This window comes from Phaseolus vulgaris, chromosome 11 (genome assembly GCF_051622355.1).
Source record: "Phaseolus vulgaris cultivar YP4 chromosome 11, ASM5162235v1, whole genome shotgun sequence".
Classification (NCBI taxonomy): Eukaryota; Viridiplantae; Streptophyta; class Magnoliopsida; order Fabales; family Fabaceae; genus Phaseolus; species Phaseolus vulgaris.
In genome coordinates, this window is record NC_143508.1 from 3,199,803 (window position 1) to 3,221,959 (window position 22,157).

The 22,157-nt window shown below is 30.1% G+C and overlaps 2 protein-coding genes across 2 annotated transcripts; both read left to right on the forward strand.

Annotated features, from left to right (window-relative positions):
* Positions 1-651: 651 nt before the first annotated feature.
* LOC137824893 (Plasma-membrane choline transporter family protein) lies at positions 652-5,518 on the forward strand. Its single transcript, XM_068630571.1, has 3 exons — positions 652-2,113; positions 2,538-2,883; positions 4,993-5,518. Exons 1-3 carry the CDS (start codon positions 1,074-1,076, stop codon positions 5,251-5,253), a joined length of 1,647 nt encoding a protein of 548 aa, XP_068486672.1. The 5' UTR covers positions 652-1,073; the 3' UTR covers positions 5,254-5,518.
* Positions 5,519-16,801: 11,283 nt separating this feature from the next.
* LOC137824905 (actin-depolymerizing factor 5) lies at positions 16,802-18,130 on the forward strand. Its single transcript, XM_068630585.2, has 3 exons — positions 16,802-16,903; positions 17,089-17,348; positions 17,592-18,130. The coding sequence occupies exons 1-3, from the start codon at positions 16,883-16,885 to the stop codon at positions 17,740-17,742; spliced, it is 432 nt and encodes a 143-aa protein (XP_068486686.1). The 5' UTR covers positions 16,802-16,882; the 3' UTR covers positions 17,743-18,130.
* Positions 18,131-22,157: the final 4,027 nt, after the last annotated feature.

A 22,157-nucleotide genomic window follows, 5' to 3' on the forward strand; every position in this document is an offset into this window, starting at 1 on the left:
TTATTCAAAACTTAACAATTTTAATTACATATAAAGTTTTAAAAAAAAAATATTATTCATTAAATTTTTTAGTTACTAAATAAGTTAGTAAATATGATCTAATATAATATTTTATTTTTCAGTTGTAACTATTTTTTTTAGTTATAATTATTTTTTTAGTTGTAACTACTTCTAACTCTATTCTAACTTTTCTTTTAGTGTTAAGATCTATTTTGATGAAATATTTTCCAAGAATATTCCGGATATCTTTTTATACATAATATAATAATTATAATCATAAATGAAAACATTTTTTTAATATTAAGGAAGTTTTGTAACTAGTGTTTACCACATGAGGCTGAACAGAAACTAATTAAAAAGATTGAAGGGCATGGAGTCCAAAAACATGTGGATCGCAGCTCAGAGTCTTCGAACAGAGTACGCAGTGTCCCTTAATTTGAAGGTACTTTTGTCCTAATGCATAACATAACACAAAGATCATCCATGTGCTTCACGTGATCCATCCTTTGCCTTGCTGTCTCATTTTCTATTGGGCTTGGCCTCACTTCCCTCTCAAACTATTTTATAATTTTTTTTTTTTAAAAAACGTTCTTTGATCATAAAGCATATCAATAACAGTATATTAGAATATCCTCACAATCAGTTAATATTATAGTAAACACTTGCATATAATAAAATAAAATAAAATACAAGTATGATATTTTAATTTATTGTGCGTGCTAAAAATACACCCAAACTGCAAAATTCAAAAGTTTTGCTGCATTATCTTTTTTTGCCCCATCAGATCCATTACCCTTTCCCTAATAACGAAACAAAATCTGCAGTATATTACTGGTGAGGAGAATTTCACTTCATTCATAATTTTTTTTTTATGTATTTGGATTCAAGAAACCAATTTAACAATCTAGAGTCGAAGGGAGTCATGTTCTGAGTGCCACCAAACAGTTCAGAATTGAGTCCAACCAAACAGAACACCACCTTAGCCAGCCACCATTCAAACGTGAGACTCTCAAACTCTGTTTTCTGTTCTGTTTGTTCTGTTTTTGTGTGTCTGTGTGTTGGGGTGCGTTATCATGATGGGTGGCAATGAGGATCCGAACAACAAAGGCGATTCTCCGTTCGATTCCTCGGCGGCGTCGCAACCCTTTCTATCGAAACCCTCGTACCCTTCTTCGACATCCTCGGCAGTGGAAGAAGAATCGGAGTCAAACCAGCAATACCTTCACATCACTTACAATTCAGGTCCTCGCTCCTTCAAGGACCTCCCTTTTCTCATCCTCTTCCTTCTCTTCATCATCTCCACCTTCGCCTTCGGCATCTTCGCCGTCTTCCACCGCAACACCAACTACCCCTCTCTCTCCTCTTTTTCCTACGACCCCACCTCCTCCTCCTGCGTCCTAAACCCTTCTTCCTCTTCTTCCTACCTTTCCCTGTGGCCTTCCGTCAATTCTTCCTCACACTTGGTGAAGGGTCTCATATGGACCCTCGTCATCACCTTCGTTCTCAGCATCCCGTTCTGCTGGGCTTTGCTTCTCTTACTCAAGCATTACACCAAACAGATTGTCTACGCTGCGATTCCCTTCTTCATCGCCATCCCTATTTTCCTCAACGTTTACTGGTTCGTCGCATGCACCCTCGGCTCGTCTTGCAGCGCTGCTTTCCCCCTCGCGTACCGGATCATCGTCATGGTCTTCGTCTTTTTGGTGATTGGGGTCGCCGTGTGGATCTTGGTCATGAATTGGCATCGCGTGGAGCTCACTGTCAGCATAATCGGGGTCGCTTCCCACGCACTTTCCAGGAATTTGAACTTGTTCGGGGTGCTGCCTTGTTTGATTCTTGGGCTTCTCGTGTATTACGTGCCGATAGTGGTTTTCATGGTGTTTTCGAGGTTTAATGGGAAGATTGCGGTGAAGAATTTGGAGAGCGGATATGCTTGTGTGTGGAAGGAAGATTCGTGGGTTCCTGCTTATTTTGCTTTGGCTATTCTCACCATGTTGTGGTCTGCGGCAGCTATGGTTGAAGCTCAAGTTTATGTCATCAGTGGCACTATTGCTAATTGGTATTTCACTAAGGATCATGAAACTCCTAAGCGGAGTATTCGAACTTCTCTCAGGTCAGCATTGTTGTTGTTGCCTTACATTTGTTTGCTAATATCATGTTTCATTTAGACTCCACTGTTAGATTGGTTAGTTTGGCTTAAATTGTGTGTTTTGATTTGCTTACAGTACATATCAATTTTCACTTCATAAATTTTTACTCCGGAAATCTAGTGTTTAAGTACTTGTTTTGAAATGTCTTATTTAATTCCATTTTCAGTAATTGTTTAGCTCTTGCTGGTTGCTTTGAAAATTTCTTAGTTCAAGATTGCTCTTACCTGTTGTGTGTCTTTTAGCTTCTGAATATATTATCGTAGTTCCCCTCTAGTGTACTCCTTCATTGGCTGATAGGATTACTGATGAAAAGAAGTGTTCAACTGTGTTGACTGGTTGGTTGCTTTTCATTTAAGAAAACATTAACTGTGGGAATTTGGCTTGCAGAAATGCTTTTGGTCCTTCATCTGGCACTATATGTTTGTCGGGATTGCTTATCTGTGTTGTTCGAGTGGTGCGTTCTGCAGTTGACAGTGCAAGACAAGAGGATACTCCCGGGATAGTGAACCTTGTACTGCGGTGCTGTGTAAACGCCTTACTGACAGCAGTTGATTACCTCAACAAGTTCACCATTAACTTCGCTGCAATAACTGGTGAAGCCTACTGCTCTTCTGCAAGGATGACATATGAACTACTAAGACGCAATCTTCTCTCTGCTGTTTTCGTGGAGACCATCTCATCTCGGATCCTGGCGGGAATTGTTTTTGTCTTTTCTGCAACATACACAATTGTGGTACGTGATGCTATGCTAGTATGAATTTTGTATTAGAAATGTGCTGTGATTTGTAAGTTCTTGGCATGAAATAATTTGTATAGTAACTAAAGTTAGTTTTTTTTTTTGTTATTATTAAAACTTCATGCTAGACATCACAATGGAACCTGATATCTCAGCTAGGTTGACAACCCCAAATACCAACTATCATCTGCCATCACATGAAAACTTTTATAAAAATTATTATTAGGTTTCGATATGAAAAAAATATGAAATTGAAGCTTTATATCATGCCAATAGTAAATAAGTGCTAATTACTACCAATGTAAACTATTCCAGCTAGTAATTCATAAGATGGAAACAATTGAAGACAAAGAATTCTTGTAAGTGTTAAGAAAAATGAAAGAATAAAGCCATCAGGGTACAAAATTTCATTCTTTTCATCCTACACATTTGAGTTCAATCCAATGCAAGCCAAATGATGAAATTGTAGTTTGAACCTACGAAATTAGATTAAGCTCGGTTCCTTTACTCAAGACCATGACTCAATATTTTATAACTCCCTAGACTTAATTAGGACTTAAGCACAAGGGAAGAGTCTAACCTAAAAAACTTGTCCATTAGGTGCGAGATCTCAAGATTTAAGTACTCTATCAAGTAGTTTATTTTACTCAACATGGTACTCCTTGAAAGGTCACAAATCTTAATTCCTAAACACACCCATACTTTTGGCAAATAATTTCAATTATAGTCTATGCCCAATGGTCCATTTGACACACAAACCTACGATCAATTGCTATACCCAAAAACTATAGAAACACCAAAAGTAAGTAGAAAGATGCACAAATTTCATGGAAGGGATAATGAATGTATTTGTGCTCCTAGATCCTTTGCCAAGAACTCTAGAGCTTGAAGAATGTTACTCTTTGGGATCTTCGCCTCACCGGCTCAAGACTGAGGACTATATCTTCATAGGAATTAGGCCAACCAGTAGGCTCCCGAGCTTTTACAAAACTACCACAGTCATGAACAGAATGCCACCTAAAATAAATTGTTGACATATTGAAACGAATCTTTGATAAATCGGACCACCTTGATCATGATACTTGATAGCTTGGAAAACAAGTATATGACTCCTTTGAGAACCAAACACAATGAGTGTACTAGCTAAACAAAATGCTAAAAGATAACTACCCTTGTGTTTTTAAATACGAAAAAAATTCTCACAAAATGATAACTTACTCTGAATGTTCCGGTTAAGATTCCTAGAGACTTTGACCAAAACAACCTCGTATGCCTTCTTTTGGTCCAAAGATTCAAAATAAACTCTTGGCCTGCAACCTTGAGTGCCCAGTGTTGTCACTGACTGGAAACTCTTGAGCCCGACCCTTGGTGCTGGCGTTCTAGCGATGGACACTCCAAAATAGTATCTTTCTGTGATTTCAGAAATTGATGCTATAGAGAGCACCTAATGCTGACTTTGTTGACATTCTACCCCCAATGCAGAATCGCTGATGATCTAGTGCTCAACTCTAGGTTATCTTAAGATTTTGTTTTGCAAAATAAGATTATCAAAGTCATTAAAATAATGCAAATTGCTTCTAAAAATATAAAATACTAAAATTTCACAATAAAGTGTCAAAATGTAAATCTGAGAAGCTAATTTCCCTAATAATACTAAGGACTCTACAATTGGCTATAAAATCTCCATTAATTGTAGATTTATTATATAGCTCTCTTGTAGTTGTGACACCTGTGGATATTGACAATTTGCAAGTTACAACATTCTTGTCCATTAACATCTCTACATTTTTACTAGGTAACCATAAATTGGTGTCAATTTATATTTCATATCTTGGTAGTTGTGTTGAGATTAGAAGGAGGTTGCGGGAGGATACACAAGTCAGTTGATTGAAATTTCATCTTCTTATAAAACTCCAGGCTCGGGGAAAATAGTGTCATAAAAAATAATATGAACCTTTTTTTCCGTTTAGGGATAACAAGCTTGTTAGTTATTTAATGGATTTAGTTATTCTGTCTATTTAATACATTGTTACTAGTTTGTTTTACAGTTTTATCATTATTTTATGTTTCTCTTAGCAAAGTTTGTCTTGATTGTTTATGTACCAGGCCTGTGCTATCTTAAAAGCTGGTACCAATCTTGGGACTGATTCATATTTTGTGGCTGCGATGGCATGGGTGCTACTGATAGTAGTGTTGGGTTACCTGGTGCATGTGCTAGACAATGTAATCGAAACAATTTACATCTGCTATGCGATAGATCGGGATAGAGGAGAGGTTTGTAAACAAGACGTCCATGAAGTTTACGTTCACCTACCAATAAGTAGAAGTCTCAGACAGCCTGTTACCACAAGAACTCTAGGTGTGTAAATAGTTATTGTGATACAAATGTCATTTATTCCTGAGATTGCTATTCTAAGGACAGTGTGGAGTTAGAATTGTCTCTGCTTGTGAGCCTATTGTGCATACTCCTGAATGTTTCTTCTATTAATTTTTGTTTCTAATTTTTTCTAATTTAGTTAATCTGCAAGTTGAGTTCAGTCTTGTGTAACCTGAATCATGTATATTTTATTTTTGGGAAAGTGCCACTTACACTGTTAATCAGAAAGATTTTTCGGAGGAGAACTAAGCAAAATTTGTATTGCTCTTGTAGCCAGCCATTCACACTCAATTGTTTGGTTCATTGATTTTCTTTGATCCCCTTTAGGCTTTTGTATACTGCTGTCTTAGTCACGAACCTGCATATCTATGAAAGCTACAATTCTACAATTTCAAGTATTTAACATTAACAATTTCAAGTATCAGTTCAGTTTTTTCATATAATGAAGTTATCAAAGTAGGTAGGGAACTAATCAAAATTGTTTTTTTTTTATTGTAATTTCTTAAATTCAAAGGTTTAGTGTGTAGTGCTTGCTCGTATAGTATATGAAAACTTGTTTTGTTTGAGAAAGTATCTTTTCTTTTTACAAATGATTAAAAATGTTACTCTGTTTTTAAATTCTTGTTTACAAAATTTGTATAAATAATAAACAATAAATTTTATCATTATCACTATTCCTATACATTTTTCTTAAAAAAATGTGGTGTTTTATAATAATTTGTGAAATTAAACCTTTTGTTAAATAAAAGCAAACACAACATCACCTTGCGATTCACTCTACATGTTAATTGATCCACACTCTTGCTCAAGAGCTAGGTCAAACTCTTCCTTCACCTCCATCAGCTTCTTCCTAGACTATCATAACTATCCTTCTATGTTAGTTTTTCAGAAAAAAAAATATATATATTTTGAACATTTGGGAAAAATTATATTTTGAGTTATCCAGAATATAAATTTTAGTATTATAAAAAATCACAAATATTAATTTTTTATTGTGTAATCTATTTAATTTTGATATTTTAAGAAGTATAGTTAAAGAGTAAAATAAGTAGGTGCAGGAAGAATTTGACAAGAGCTATAACTTTTTTTTTTTCTGCTTTTGGATTGGGCAAGTTTTTTTTTCTCTCTCCTAAAATATGTGAATGTGCATTGAAATTTTAACAATAATTCCAAAATCTCCAACAATAATTGGTGAGATACGATCCATGGAACTAAATGAGAGAGTGCACAATAATTGGTGATTCTGGGCAAGATTTTGGATAGAGAAGGGTTGAAGAAATTATTATATAATAATCTAACATCACGGGTTCTTTAATTAATTTTTAAATAAAAATATAATTATGCGTTATATAGATTTTTTTTTAATTCGATGTGTCACAAAAGATTGATTGGAACTATACAATTTTAAATTATATTACATATTGAATCATGTTTTATTTTTCTAATTTTTCTAAAATATTTAATTTAGTGATTTCTTTCTTTTATTATTCTTCTTATTTCGTGCAGCAAGCATCAATGCATTTGATTTTTGCAAGACTTTAAATATTTTATTAGGAGAATACTTAATAAAAAGATTATAACATTGCTCTTTTCAAAAACTCATTAATTACCAACTCTTATCCAAATATAAACAATAAATAAATCACACTCGTTAAAATGGTATATTCGTAACACAGTTTTAAGTATTGTCATCGATAAAGTTTGGATATTCTTCTTAGATGATGTGTTGGTATCCGACGACACTTGTAGAACACGTATCCGTGAAGTGTTCAGCTTAAAAAGTATTTGTTAGATTTCTGACAATTCTAATACGGTTCTAACACAATTTAAAAAAAAAAATACATTAATTTTTTCAAAATTCAAACTTTATTGTATAAATTTTCATTATGATTATAAAAATAAGAAACAAATCTTTGTGAACCAGTTATGAAAAACATTTTTCTGTTTCAAAAAATAATCTGAAACATATTTATGCACATAAATCTTTATTGTTAATTTATATAATTTTTAATTATATAATATATATAGATACGTGTTCTCATATCCTATCCTTTAGAAATTTTACGTATTTCCCTATCCGTGTCCATATCGTTTCAGTGTCCGTATTATGAGTATGGATTCTACCTAGATTGTCATACTCTTGTTTCTTTTATTTTGAAAACGAAATCATAGAGATGAAGAAGAAAGAAGAAATTTGTGGGTTTAGCAAGTTAACTGGTTTGAGTGAGCAATTCCAAAAGACAAAAGTTCTTTGTTTCTTGGATCCCATATCACACGTGAAAGCTGGCACTGGCAAAGTGGCAGTGTCAATTATTTACGTGTCACTTGCTGGTCCTTCCTCTCTCAGTAGAATTGGCCATCAAGAAATAACCCACAATCATTCGAAAACCATGGCTTCTATGCATAAAGTTTGATATGTTACAGAGGCAGAGAGAATTCCATAACTACATTTTTAGTGACAAAGTTTCATATGTATAGAAACTATTTCAGCAGCAGTTTATATTATATATCTCTCCACCAAAAGCTTCTCTTTACTTGGCATGCTGGTAAAGGAATATGATAAGCTGATAACACAATCATAACTACGCACCCAATAGGCTACAACCAGATGAGATTCCTAACTATACACAACTTCAGCAAACTGAACACTGCAGATGCATCAGTGGTCCAGCATAATATGCTGAATATATATACATCAAGCATGCACATTAGCAGAGGTCAGAATTCACCTACCTTATATGATCTTTTACTTTTGAGGACCATCTTCTGAACACATAATTCCCCAATGTGCTGTTATGTGCTCTTTCAGTATCATTTCATTCGAAAGTATTAGGAAATAAACTTTAACTATATGAAATCATGTGAGATTTTAGAGACTCTTTATACTGATATTAATTCTCGTTAGAATATATTTTAAATAAATATAATAATAATAATAATATATTAAGAATATATATTAAATAATTATAATAATAATATATTAAGAAGTTTTCATGTGATAAATCTGTGATAAAAGATGATCGTTAAGTTATCTGAAATGTATTAAAAATGAACTTTAAACTTAATTTTATAAAATTCGAAGTTTTTAGAGTCATTTATATTTTCGTGGATTGTATATTACTTCCAATGGAGTTGCAGACCTTTTTTGGATCTTTATATGCAACAACGAGGACGAAGTTTTATGGCCTAATTATGTTTCAATGATAATTAGTTAGATTAACTTAAAGGGGCTAATTAGTTCTATGGCCCTGTGATTTTAACAAAATGAATGAGGAATGAAATTTAATAAAAGGAAATGAAGTAAAAAAACCCACAGAATAACCATTTTGTGGATATTTTATATTGAAATGAAAAATAGACGGTGTTGTGTCTTATGTCATACTAGAGTGAAGAGAATGATAGATATTAAGTGGGAGAAGGAGTAATATGAGTACACTTTCAATGGAAACTAGGTAGAAATAAAAGAAAAAAATATATGATAAAAAAATAATATTCATCGTGTAAGATTGGTATAAAAATTAGAATTTTTTAGCCAGTGTATTGTAGATGTTACGCATCTATTTTTATATTCTGAACATTGAAATTTTATTTAAGAAAATTGAACTTAATTTCATTTAGGTTAAAGGTAATATTAAATATATGCAAAAAAGTATTAATGTAACTCAATTATGATCTAAAACATACACTGAAATTGATTTTAAATTTTATTTCGTCTCATCATATTTAAGATCAATTTTGCAAATGTTGCAAGTGGCTTATGGTGTACAAAAAGTAATGATCCTCCATTAATCTACTTTTCAAAATATTATGGCGTATCCTTTCAATCATAGTTTCAAAGCTATTCCTTATTTTCTTTATGCAATTGACTACCATTTGTTGATGGCAGAAACCTTAGCCTCCATTAGTAGCACAACCATCAATCACTCATTGTTGGCCACCATTTGCCCTAGACTTTTTTGACAACTCTATCCATTTTTGTCTTGAATCATTTTTAATCTTACTTTTTTTTTATATTTTTTTTTATCAACAGAGAATAAATAAAATAAAATGAGACATGTCAGGAGTGTCTCAATCCTTATACAGACATTTCAGGGGTGTCTCAACCCTTATACAGAAAGTGGTCAATACCAAACTACTCAACACCTGACCTACAAACATTCTTCAAACTCTACAGACCACCAAACCAATCTTTAATTGAAACGAATTGTAAGTCACATCAAAAGAAATAATTATTTATCCTATTAGGGTCCTTATAACCATTCTTTAGTCAAAACAATACAAACAAAACATTCTCTAATACAACCAAAAGTCCACAAACGCAATTACAAATCAAATTCTTTCACCCAAAAACAAATCCCATGCAAATCCACTCAAAATTGAATCTGTTCTCTTCAAAATCTAAAGAAACTTTACCTGCCTACTAACTTGCCCGCGAGCCACAATACCTATTCATAGCCTCAACAACTATATACCACAAGAACCTACACAAAAATCCAACAAACCTAGACATATAGAAATTAACATTCCGCACAACATCATTTTTTCAAATACTTCATACAACACATGAGATCCAAGCACTAATCTTTATAATTGTGTTTTATATAAGGTTAAATTTTGGCACTTTTAGTTAATTTTTTTCTTGATAAAAAATACATTTTTTTATCCATCCCATGTAAATACAAGATTATTAGGTTGAAGATAATGGAAAGCACCCAAAAAAAACTTAACCTACAATAATAACGGTTGGAGATCTTACATCGACTAGAGATGTGAATATTTCATTGTATATAAGTGGGTATAAACCTCACCTCATGAACTAGTTTTATGGGGTTGGGTTAAATTTAAAGTTCACTTTCTAATATGGTATTAGAGCTATTTTGAACCAATCCTTCTACTATAAACTTTTGTTGTTAGATTTAATAAACTTGCGATGAAATTATGTTTTTAGATTTAATAAACTTGCGATGAAATTATGTTTTGATGAGATTTCTAGAATTTTGTCATTGTAGGGTGTTGAAGTAAATTGCTATAAAGATTCGAAAGTGGTCATTGTAGACTCTATTGAAGTATGAGAATTGCTGTGCACCAACATTGAAGAAACCAAGGTCATGCATGATTTTGTGATTGAAGTTGTGCATACTGCAACCACGGAAATGGAAGTTCGTCCAAAAATGTGAATCAACAAACAAAATCCACAGAAGAAAGTAGGAGAGATCCAAAGGTAAGTCGCATAACTATAGTGGATGAGATTAATGTTATGAGAATCTAAAAATGGTTCATATTATAAAAGATAAAGATGATCTTATATAATATTTTTTAGATTTTTAGTATAAAGAAATCTTTTCGATTATAACAGGTTTATCAGTTATAATTGTTCTATTAGTATTAATTAGTTCAATAATATAAGTCTTTTTATTAATAAAATATATTATTTTCTTTTTTTCTTTATTTTCTCTTCTTTCTCTAATATATATATAAAGCTGATACATATGATAAACCACCTATCTAAATGATGCAACTTAGTCTTCATCTTATAAGTAGGACAAATATTACTTGAACTACCAGGAGTAAACTTTATATTTAGGTTTAGTTTCATTTTTGTAGATAAAAAGTCACCCAAATTAATATATATTTTGTTGGATCTGTTTTATTTTGAAAGTAAATAATGTCAAGTTTCATCAAAGCAAAACTATTTTTTTTTAATAGTTGAATTTAATTCAATTTTCAATATTTTTTTCTAATTTTTTTAATATACTTTTATGATTCAAGGATTTTAATTTGACAAGGACTAAACTTTATATTTAGGTTTAGTTTGATTTTTGTAGATAAACAGTCACCCAAATTAATATATATATTTTTTTGGATCTGTTTTATTTTGAAAGTAAATAATGTCAAGTTTCATCAAAGAAAAACTATTTTTTTAATAGTTGAATTTAATTCAATTTTCAATATTGTTTTCTAATTTTCTTTAATTTACTTTTATGACTTTCAAGGATTTTAATTTGACAACTAAATAAGTTTGACTGCATATTTCATTGTGGATTTTTTTTCTCCTACGTTTTATTATAACATATTTTAAATTATATTTTATCTACATATTAAATATGTAATAAAGTGTTATTGAGCCTATAAAAATATGTGATTTTATCACTAGTTTTTATAAAATAATGTCATTTTATTATTAACATGATGATATAACATAAAGTTTAGCAGTGAGAATGAATTTGGTTTAGCAGTGTTGCATTGAACCATTTAAGTTATGTGTGAAAGGTTTCGAAGGTTATGGCCTTGTGGTTGGGATTAGAGAATGGTTCATGCCCTCTTACTTTATGCACCATTCTACTATACAATAATTTCTAGACACTATAAAAACTGCTATATATCTATCTTGTGGATCAGATCTTGAGAATGGAAATCATTATGAACCAGAATGTACAAGCAGCACAGCACATGATATGCATGTTGTCTCTCCCTTTAGCTGGCCAAATCTGAGTTTTTTCAGTTCTTGGTGTAAACAATGATATTAAGCTGAGTCTAGAGTTAGAATTGAATCAGGTCATCAATATTGCCTAATGTTGACAAGTCAGATAAAACATTCAATCAGAATATAATATGCATAATAAGGTCCAACAAGATAAAGTTAGCCTATATTATTTGGTGTTCTTTTGTCAAATTGAGGATTATCATGCACCACAAACAAGAGTGAGTACTTCCATGCAGAAGAAGCTGCATCAATATTAAAGCATTTAGACATCATGCACAACCATCTCTTCACACTTATGAGTAAAAGAATAATAATATTTTGTGATGGTAGGAACAAATAAATGATGCCACCTCAACCTAGAGGACCCTTGGTTCGATATACATGCTTCCCTATTCAGCTGCACAAGTTATCTTGGTGGCTATTTCACTGGATTTTAGTGTTTGTAAAATCTCCATTATCTTCTCTCTCTCTCTGAGGTGAAGCAACGCATGTGGGAAAATGTAACATAGTGACATAGAGAACTGATGAAGTGTGATATTGAATAATGGAAATAATGTTAAAACAAAATCTGAGTCACTGCATATGTCAGAAACTCTATCACTGTCTTAATATCAACTAAATGATAAGACATTGGTTGCGGTGTTAACTCCGTTGGCTTCATTTTCTTAGACAAATGCATGGGAAAACTTTAGCCCTTGGGCTGTGAAATCTCGAAGCTCAAAGAAGCATGGCAATGAAACACTTACCATCACATTTTTTTATCATCTTCTTCTCTGCTTTGCTTTCACGCAAAGACTATTTTCAGAAACAAAAAGTGCGAGGGAACTGTGGGTGTGATCCGAGATAAACAGTACCATGGTGGCTATAGTCAATGCTGCAAAACATATTTATGGGATAAAATTAATACATTGAATGGTGGGTGTTTTTCTTTACATCTTCCATCAATAATATACATTAACTTTCACTTATTTCAATGTGTGGTCCATTGGAACCCAGATACCAATACAACTTATGATCATGACTTTTGGTACAATTATACAATTTAATTGTAATTTTATTTTCTCTTCTATTTTATTCATTTTACCACACTTTTTTTCTTATTATCTTTTTTATTTCATCATTTATCAAACTTTTTTATCTCTTTTTTTCTTTCATTTATATATATATATAGAAAATAGAATACATAATTATTATTACATCTAATTTTTAATTTTTTGTGGTTCAACAAAATTGATCCACAATTTTACGTGGGACGAACTAATCTGATATGTACTTTGCAGATTAAATATGAGATGAGAGATCTGCATTCTCATCTTTATCACTATAAGAAAATTATTTAATAAAAATTAATTTTAAAAACAATAAATAATTAGTTGTTATATGGACAAAATTAGATTCTATTTTATAAATTTAAAAAAATTATTGATATCTAAATTAGTTTATATTATTGGAAAATAATTTCTAAATTGATTTCTAATTAGCTACCAATTATTTAGATTTTAAGTTGGTATCTAAAACCTTGATATCTAATTAGATACCAATTTAGAAACTACTTATCAATAATAGAAACTAATTTAGATACCAATAATTTTTTTAGTCTCTAAAATAATTTTGACAATATAGCAACTAATTATTTTTTGTCTCTGAAATTAGTTTCTATTTAATGATTTTTTTTAGTATTTATTCTTTTCCTAATTTTTGTTGAACAAAATAATGTTATATTTTTATTTTTTTTTGGATTGGTCAATAAGTTAAGTTTCATTGTACAAGGCAACTCATACCTAGGGTGCATAAAATCTAAATAGATTTTTTTTGTTGCTATGTTATTGGTTTATTTTGGATTTGGTTGGAAGCATATACTCTATATATGAGTTGAAACATATGTGAAATGATCTATTTAATTTATTTATTATCGATAAAAAATTAATAGCATGATCAACTTGGGTTAGGTCCATTGATTTTTTTTTCTTTGATTTTATTTGTCACATTACAACCTAACAATGGTCTCGTTTTATAAGTAGGGGTTGATATCTTGACACTAGTAACAAACATATACTTAACAAACAAATAAATTAATATTTTAATTAAATTTGTTTTATTTTTTAATTTAAAATATTATTTTATTATTATAATGGTTTTATGTATTTTACTTTTTGGTTGTTAAGAAAATCTTTTCCTTATAAGTATTGTAGCACTTTCATCTGTTAGCTTTTATGTATTCCTTCTCTCTTTGGGACTTTGTTATGCTTCTCCTATAGTTTTTCTTCTTTCATCTTCTTTTCGTTCAAGTGGAATAATGAAAAATAATCATGCATGCATGTATCATTCTATCACCAATGTCTTACCACGAAATAAATGTATATATGTTATAATAGTTTTTTTGTCAAGCAAATAATGTTTTAATTTAAATATATATATATATATATATATATATATATATATATATATATATATAGAGAGAGAGAGAGAGAGAGAGAGAGAGAGAGAGAGAGAGTGAGTGAGAGAGGTAATTTCAAACTAAACAGTAAATATAAACATGTGTCTTAACTAAACAGCTAATTTACTAACATTAGTAATGGAATTACAAAACTGGTTATGGCAACAATGGAATACTACAAATATATGATTTTTTTCCTTTGGGTGATGTCTATTAATTTGTAAGGAAAGAAACTAATAAAAAAATAGAATTTTTTTCTGAAAAAAAAAAAGAAAATATTTTCATATTCCTTAAAGGAAATAATTGCTAAATAGTTTTAGTTTTTTAAATTTAAGATATTAAAGCTTTTCATTTTTAATTTTGCACATTTAATGCCTTATAATTAAATTATTCTGAAAGGTAGAAGGTTTTGTTAAAGAGATATATATCTTCTATCAAATACAAATCATATATCCTCGGTGAATTAGTTTAATTGTCCTTTCATTGAATTAAAGAAAATCTTAAAAGAAAATATGACGTATTATTACACATAATATTTTATAAATTCATAAAAATAATTATATGTAATTAATTAATTTAAATAAAATACTAAACATTTCTTAATTGAATTGTGTACTTAAGATTTTTAATGGCTTCCCGCCTTTAATTGACTAGAGTTAATGATAAAGATTGAATATTACAAAAGTATTAGAGAATTAAAAGTAATTAAATTTTTTTTAAAAAAGCCTAACATTATGTATGAAGGGAAATTTTAAAATCTCTCTCTATATATATATATAAAATAATTTAAGTCATTTCAAAAGTTAAAAATGTAATATTTTAGAAGATAATTAATAAGAATTATGTATTTAAGTATTATTTTCATTTAAAGAAATATTTTTTTTGAGATATATTTCTTATTTTAGCTACAAGAGTATAAGACTGTTCGTGTAATATTAAAATGTTTTTTGCTTTCTAATAATGATATTGTTTAACAAATTAATAAAACAATGCTGAAATATATGTTAAGTTACATTTAAAATCATCAAATGTATGTATAATATTGCTTCGAAAATATAAAGAGAGAATTTTATTGTTGAAATTTTTATCTTGGATCTCCGAGACAATACATGTGCCTTTATAATAAGAAAATATAATTTAAAAAGAAAGATTGCTTATATTTTGTACGAAAACAATTATTTGTGAATGGTAAAACCATTATGAGTAATATTTTTTTCCCTAAATATTCAACCTAATTGTCAAGGAAAGGAAATCTAACTTAATTAGTTAAATATATGGTAAACTCGATATATTTTGAATTCTTATTAATAAAACAAATATTTAACCTAATTACATGTTGCTCAAATTTAAGATATTAATTAAGTTTAAATTACTTCTTACTAATTAATTTACATGTTCAATAAATAAAAAATCTCAGTGAGTAACATTTAATGAAAAGTTTTGCTTTAAATTTCATTATTTGTCATGTACCTTTTCCTCACTATAATTGCCATTTTATTATGCTTATGTTCTTCATTATAAAAAAAGACACAATTAATTTGTATCAGTAATCATATGAGTTGTTTATTACATTTTTAAATATTAAAATATCACATAGATTTAAGAATTTTATTACAAATACACTAATGTTAATTTTTCTATATATTAAATGCTTAAATCAGTTTCGTAAATATTATAATTAGTTTTTCTATCAATAATTAAACCATTTTATTTATTAGTTCATTAAAGTATATTTTTCTTAAATAATACTGTTTATGTAAATAATGATGTCTACGTATTTACTTCAATTGTAAATTTTGTTGTAATCATAAAAAAATAGTAAATTCTGTTAAGCAATGTTAAATAACATTTGTAAATAAGAGCAGGTTGAACAATAATTTTGTTTAATTACAAAATTCATTAATTTTATGATTGAATGTCTGAATCAATGTGAATTTATTTAAGTTTAATTAACTATCAGTTATTAATTATCTATCATAAAGATGGTTTATGTTATAGGAAAAAATCATTAATTATATATATATATATATATGTATAATTCAATCAAAGTATTAAACTGGCACCCCATTTGACATTGAATTCCAAGTGATAAGATGAAAATGGATTTTCATTTCGTGTCATCTACTTATGAATGTCTATAATCAATTCAATATTTACCATCTGAAGAACTGAAGAAAGGTTTTAATAATAGTTATATATTATAGATATGAAAAATGTAGTTAATATATTATTAAAAAAAACTCATTATATATGAATCTATGAACGAGTTAACAATACAAAAGTATTTTTCATTTTTTAACGCACCTGGTTTTCTCTTGATAAAATCGATAATTATGGGTAAAAATGTTAAATTGGTAAAATAAAATATACGTTAGTTTTATTTAATAAATTGTGAATATTAATTAAATTTATAAAATTATATTTTGTAAAATTACCAAACAGGCATGAAGTGAAAGTTTGAATGATATTTTATAGGATGAGATTAGATTAATGAATAATTAATTAATTTGATGATTTATTAAATATAAAAGAGGACACGTTTGTAAATAAGATGAAACAGCGATGGCAAAGTCGGGGAGATGGTGCTTATATATAGACCCAAGTCTCACTCTTCCTTCAGATTCTTGTCAACTTTCAACGCTTAATAAGAAAAGAGAAAAAGTAAGGGAAACTTTGTTCTGCTTCTCACCACATAACAATGGCGATGGCTTTCAAAATGGTACCGCTCCACTGCATCTGTAACCCTTTTTCCCATTCTATCTGTTCTGATTTTGATATGAATACTATACAAAAAGTGTATGTGGTTCGATTTGCTTAGTTGTGATATCATTCATGATGAATCGGGTTTGTAGATTTTGTTGTGCTGTTATAGTGATGAATTGGTTGCGATTGGTGAATTAACAGGCGACTACAGGGATGTGGGTGACGGATGAGTGCAAGAACTCATTCATGGAAATGAAGTGGAAGAAGGTGCATAGATACATAGTGTTCAAGATCGATGAAAAGTCAAGGCTTGTGACCGTTGATAAGGTGGGTGGTCCCGGCGAAAGCTATGGTGATCTTGCAGCGTCCTTGCCAAACGACGATTGTAGATATGCCGTGTTCGATTTTGACTTTGTCACCGTTGATAACTGCCGGAAGAGCAAGATCTTCTTCATTGCATGGTATCAATTATTCAACCTTGTATTGTTCATATGTCATGACTATGGTTATTATTTGGTACTCACCTTAGGGTATGCATTTTGACTCTATAGGACTAATAATGTTGTAGGAAAATGGTATGGGAAAATGACCCACTACCCAATAGGGCAAATTGAGTTATTGTTTAGGTGCAAATGCAATTATGGTGTGAATTAAATAAGATGGTTGATGGCAAGGGTTTGTTTGTTTTTTGCGAAAAATTTCAGGTCTCCAACAGCATCTAGGATAAGAGCAAAGATGCTGTACGCAACATCAAAGGATGGGCTGAGAAGAGCCTTGGATGGCATCAGCTATGAAGTTCAGGCCACTGACCCAACTGAGATGGGATTCGATGTAATTCAAGACAGAGCCAAATAGATGCCCTTTTTTAAGTGGGAATCGTACTCCTAAATTATGTGCTCATCCACCCAGCTAATCAATCAATTAATCCTCAATCTTACTCTTATCTCCTATAAAATACTTAAATAACTCTCTCTCTATATATATATGGTCCATCCAATGACTGTGTATGACATGTGCTCTTCTTATTTCTTGTGTTTTATGCTAGTTTAATTGTGTTGAGTGGGGCATCTAATCTTCAATCCTTAGTCATGATAATAAGTTATGTGTAATATATGACTGTCGGGTGTATGATAAGTTAAGGGCAACAAACTTTGGTTGCAATCTCTTTAATGATGAAAATTGTTGAAAAGAATGGATTAGCTCAACTTTTCACACGAAAAGTTGATGCCTTACCATATATAAATCACGCTTTTGCATTCTACATTCTTACTTAACCATTGCAGTTTGCTAACTTGCTGACAGTGCTCGCTCATGGATTTGTACAAAACCAGAACTAGAAAATCAGAAACAATGTCTGAGAAGACAGCAAAATAAACTAAACAAAGGAGGACCTTTTACATGTCAAAAGTATTTTTATACTTTTCCAATACTGTGCACTTCTTTTGGGGCAAGTGCAACACCAATATTTTAGTTTAAAAGTAAATCTAATGATTAAAAAATAATATTGTACAGAAACAATAGTAGTAGTAATATAAACAACTGTCTGCAATATTACTTGGAGGCTAAACTATCCGCTGTCACATTTTGCTTGCTTAATTGGGATTTCTTTTGACTTTTTCCTTTCGTCTTTATCTTTCAGACAGCCAACAAAATTGAAAAGATGTTGATGTGCATGAAATTAATTGTAGTATTTGGTTAATAATACTTGGGTAAATGCGCCATCGTTTCTTGACAACAGGTTCATTCAGAGGGCTTTTCTTTTCTCTGCTATTTACCCAAATTTCTTGTGCAAAGTACGCTAGAAAGATTACAAATAAGTTAGCTAGCCTATCAAGATGGCGATGTGCGTGTTTGTCAAAGATTGAAAATATCTTTTCAAGTTAGATATATATTTCAATATTTATAGGTATCATTTTCAATACATTCATATAAGCAAATGGATATATACATGACAAGATTCGAAAATATTTAGTACTGTGAATGACTCAGAAAGTATGATACTGTGAAGTATAATATACCCTAATGATGCCATTGTAAATATACGATATGAAAGTGAAGATTCAAAGTAAGAAAAACCTCAAAATTGTATTGAGGTTTTTTCCAAAAAAAAAAGCAGGAATATGAAAAGAAAGGGTTCGCAGGTAAGTAGTGTTTGTCGGTTAAGGTAATGTAGATATCTAAATTACGTAGATGGATTGAGTTGTCCGAATTGGGCAATTGTAGCTGGGCCGGGCCTTAGTGTTGATTCCTTGGCTGAAGCTTTTTATTTCAGTGTCGTTTTCGTGCTGCTGTGGACGCATTTACTTCACCATTCAACCTTATCACCAAATTCGTCTTTTTATACAACCCCACCTCAACTACTCTCCTTTTTTTCTTTTCTTTTCTTTTTTTTTCTTTGCTAATTATTCTTACTCAATAATGCTCTCATCACATGCCTTTTTAATCATTTGTTGAGCAATAAAACTAAGTATGATCTTCTGATACTTGAATGAATAGATTCAAAAATAAATTTATATGGTAAAAAAAGTATGAAACCTAGGGATACTACCCTCTGTGTATAAAAGCTGAGGAGGATGGTGGCTATTGGAATCAAATCAAAGCACCATTGCAGGATAAAACCTGAAGAAATGTTCATAGGCTATATATCCTTCTTCGTAGTTACAGGCATTCAGAAAGATAGCTCTTATTACAGGTATTCAAAATACCAATGAAACATGTACACAATGGATCACTTTCAACAAAAAATCTTAAAAGGGATTAACTTAACATCACTTACAACAAAAAAATCTTAATGCAATGAATTCATTAGTTTTTTTTTTTATATTGCTCATTTTTCTTATTTTTTTATTCAATGTGTGTCTTATATTCACATTTCTCCTCTTCTTCCTCTTCCTCCTCAAGTGAGAGTCTCATCTACATTGATACAACTCTCTCGAGTGAAAATATTTTTAATTACGACTACCTCAATACAACTCTTGTACTATTATTCACATTAATGAGACACACAGACCTCAATGTCTATTAGGAAGACTTTCGATACAAGAATCGTAATGTACTTGTTTGAGATGATTACAAAGACAAACATGTGGCTCAGATACCGCTCTTGGATCTTTTGAGGGGGAATTCATTAGAGAAATTCAAACACCAATGAGAAAGTCAAATCCAAGTAAGGACTCCAATCCAAAATCATAAGGTAATGAGTTTACGAGTCTTCTTCTTTGTGTGTCGCTCAACTTTTTCCTTTCTACTCAATGTGAGACTCAAACTCACACTTAGATTCCTAACAAATACACGTGATGTGTTCAGTGATTAATTACCTTGCTAAAAATATTTGCATGTTGTTTGACAACAATGTAAAAAACCATCAAAATTGTCCAGTCCTATCCATGTTTAAACACATCTATATCCTCTTATCTTTCAGCTTACTAAATTCAACTTACTAATATAGTATTAAAGTCATTTGAAAAGTATTATGATACAGATTTGGACCTATTATATTACATATTATCATATCCCTGACAAACCATGTACAGATATTTAGTTCTATATATTATATATATATATATATATATATATATATAATATACCTTAAAACCTAGACATTTTTAACGCAATTCATAACTCTCACACCAAGCACGCTATTCCTTGAAGCTAAATAGCAATAAATGCACATTAGCTTTTTTGAAATACTTTTTTAAATATTAATATACATTTGAGAATCAAGATAATAATATATAAATAATTTAAGAACTTTTTTTAATTCTTTAATGCAAGGCTGACTAATGTAATGAAATTTACACTACAAGAATGCCTTATCTATTTGACAAATATTGCATTCAGAGAGAATTTTGAATATCCTGGTTCTGCATGGGTTCTGTTAAATGGTTAAATTTTGTGGTAAATATATTGTAGTTGTTTGCGATTATAACCAAAACCAAATAACAGGTACTAGTTGTACAAGTTGGGTGGTTTACAATGATCAGTGTTGACATGGACCACAATCCTAAGCCTTTATCAGGGCCAAGTTACTTTCAAATTATAACTGGCCCAGAATGTTGGCCATGCCAACATTGGGCTTCATTAATATTTAGTTTATATGCCTTTCATTTTGGACTGCAAATTTAGTTCCTATCTAAACCATCACCACTCTATTCGTGGTCCTAAAATCAATACATCTAACTTAAAATAAAACAAATATCACTAACCAAACCTAAAATCATTTCAAATACATTTGTTTTTAATCCAATGTATTTGCTTATCTCCTAGCTAAACTTGTCTAACGTATGTAACTCAAATTGCTGTAGCATGTCAACTAATATACTGTTCTATTTTTTCTCATCTTATTTTCAATTATATCAATGTATGTTTTCATATTAAGTCATACTTATAATTAACAAGACAGTTATCAAATTAAAAATAAAATTATAATTTAGTTAATAGTAGAGAATATGATAGGTTGAGTTTTTGTTAGCATTTTGCTTTAAATTGTGAAATCACTTGTTAAGTTTTATTATGTATTGTTCTAATCTATGTCTCTTGGGTTTATTTTGTTTAGATAGAAAATATTTTAAACAGTGTAAACCGGAAAAATAACTATTTTATATTACCATATAATTTTTTAATATAAGAAAAAAACAGTAGAACTCACCAAATCTCTCTTTAAGGGGATAGACAGAGAACAAGAAATAAAGATAGAGGAAGAAAATTAGATAGAATACTGAAATTTTCTACTGTTCTATTTACTTGTACTAAAATATATATAAAAAAAAGAGATAAACTTTAGGAAGCATGTGCTGTTTTTATTCATTTTGAATGCTCTCATTTTATCCAGTAAGTAACTTATAAATGCCATGCTATAAATAAATCACTGAAACAAAATTAAAGAGATTGATATAATCAACCATGAATCAATATTATAGTTACTTAGAAATTTCTAGTGACCAAAACTTTTTTTCATTTATAATTATTTACAATATACTACATTTTGTTTTTGTATTTTAATGTTGAATTATGCTCATTTAAACCTAAAGAAGCCCCTACCCTTTATACAAATATCAAATAAGTGAATGATTTGTTTATATGTATACATATCTTTTTTGAGATCACAAATAATAAAAGTATTTTTTATAGCATATAAATTAATTTTATAAAATTAAGTTAGGTTAAAATTGAATATTTAATAATATATTTTATAATATTATAATAAATCAGCCAGTCGAAAATTATTTGAATATGACTGTGAGTGTGGAAACATAAGCATTTGAAAGTTT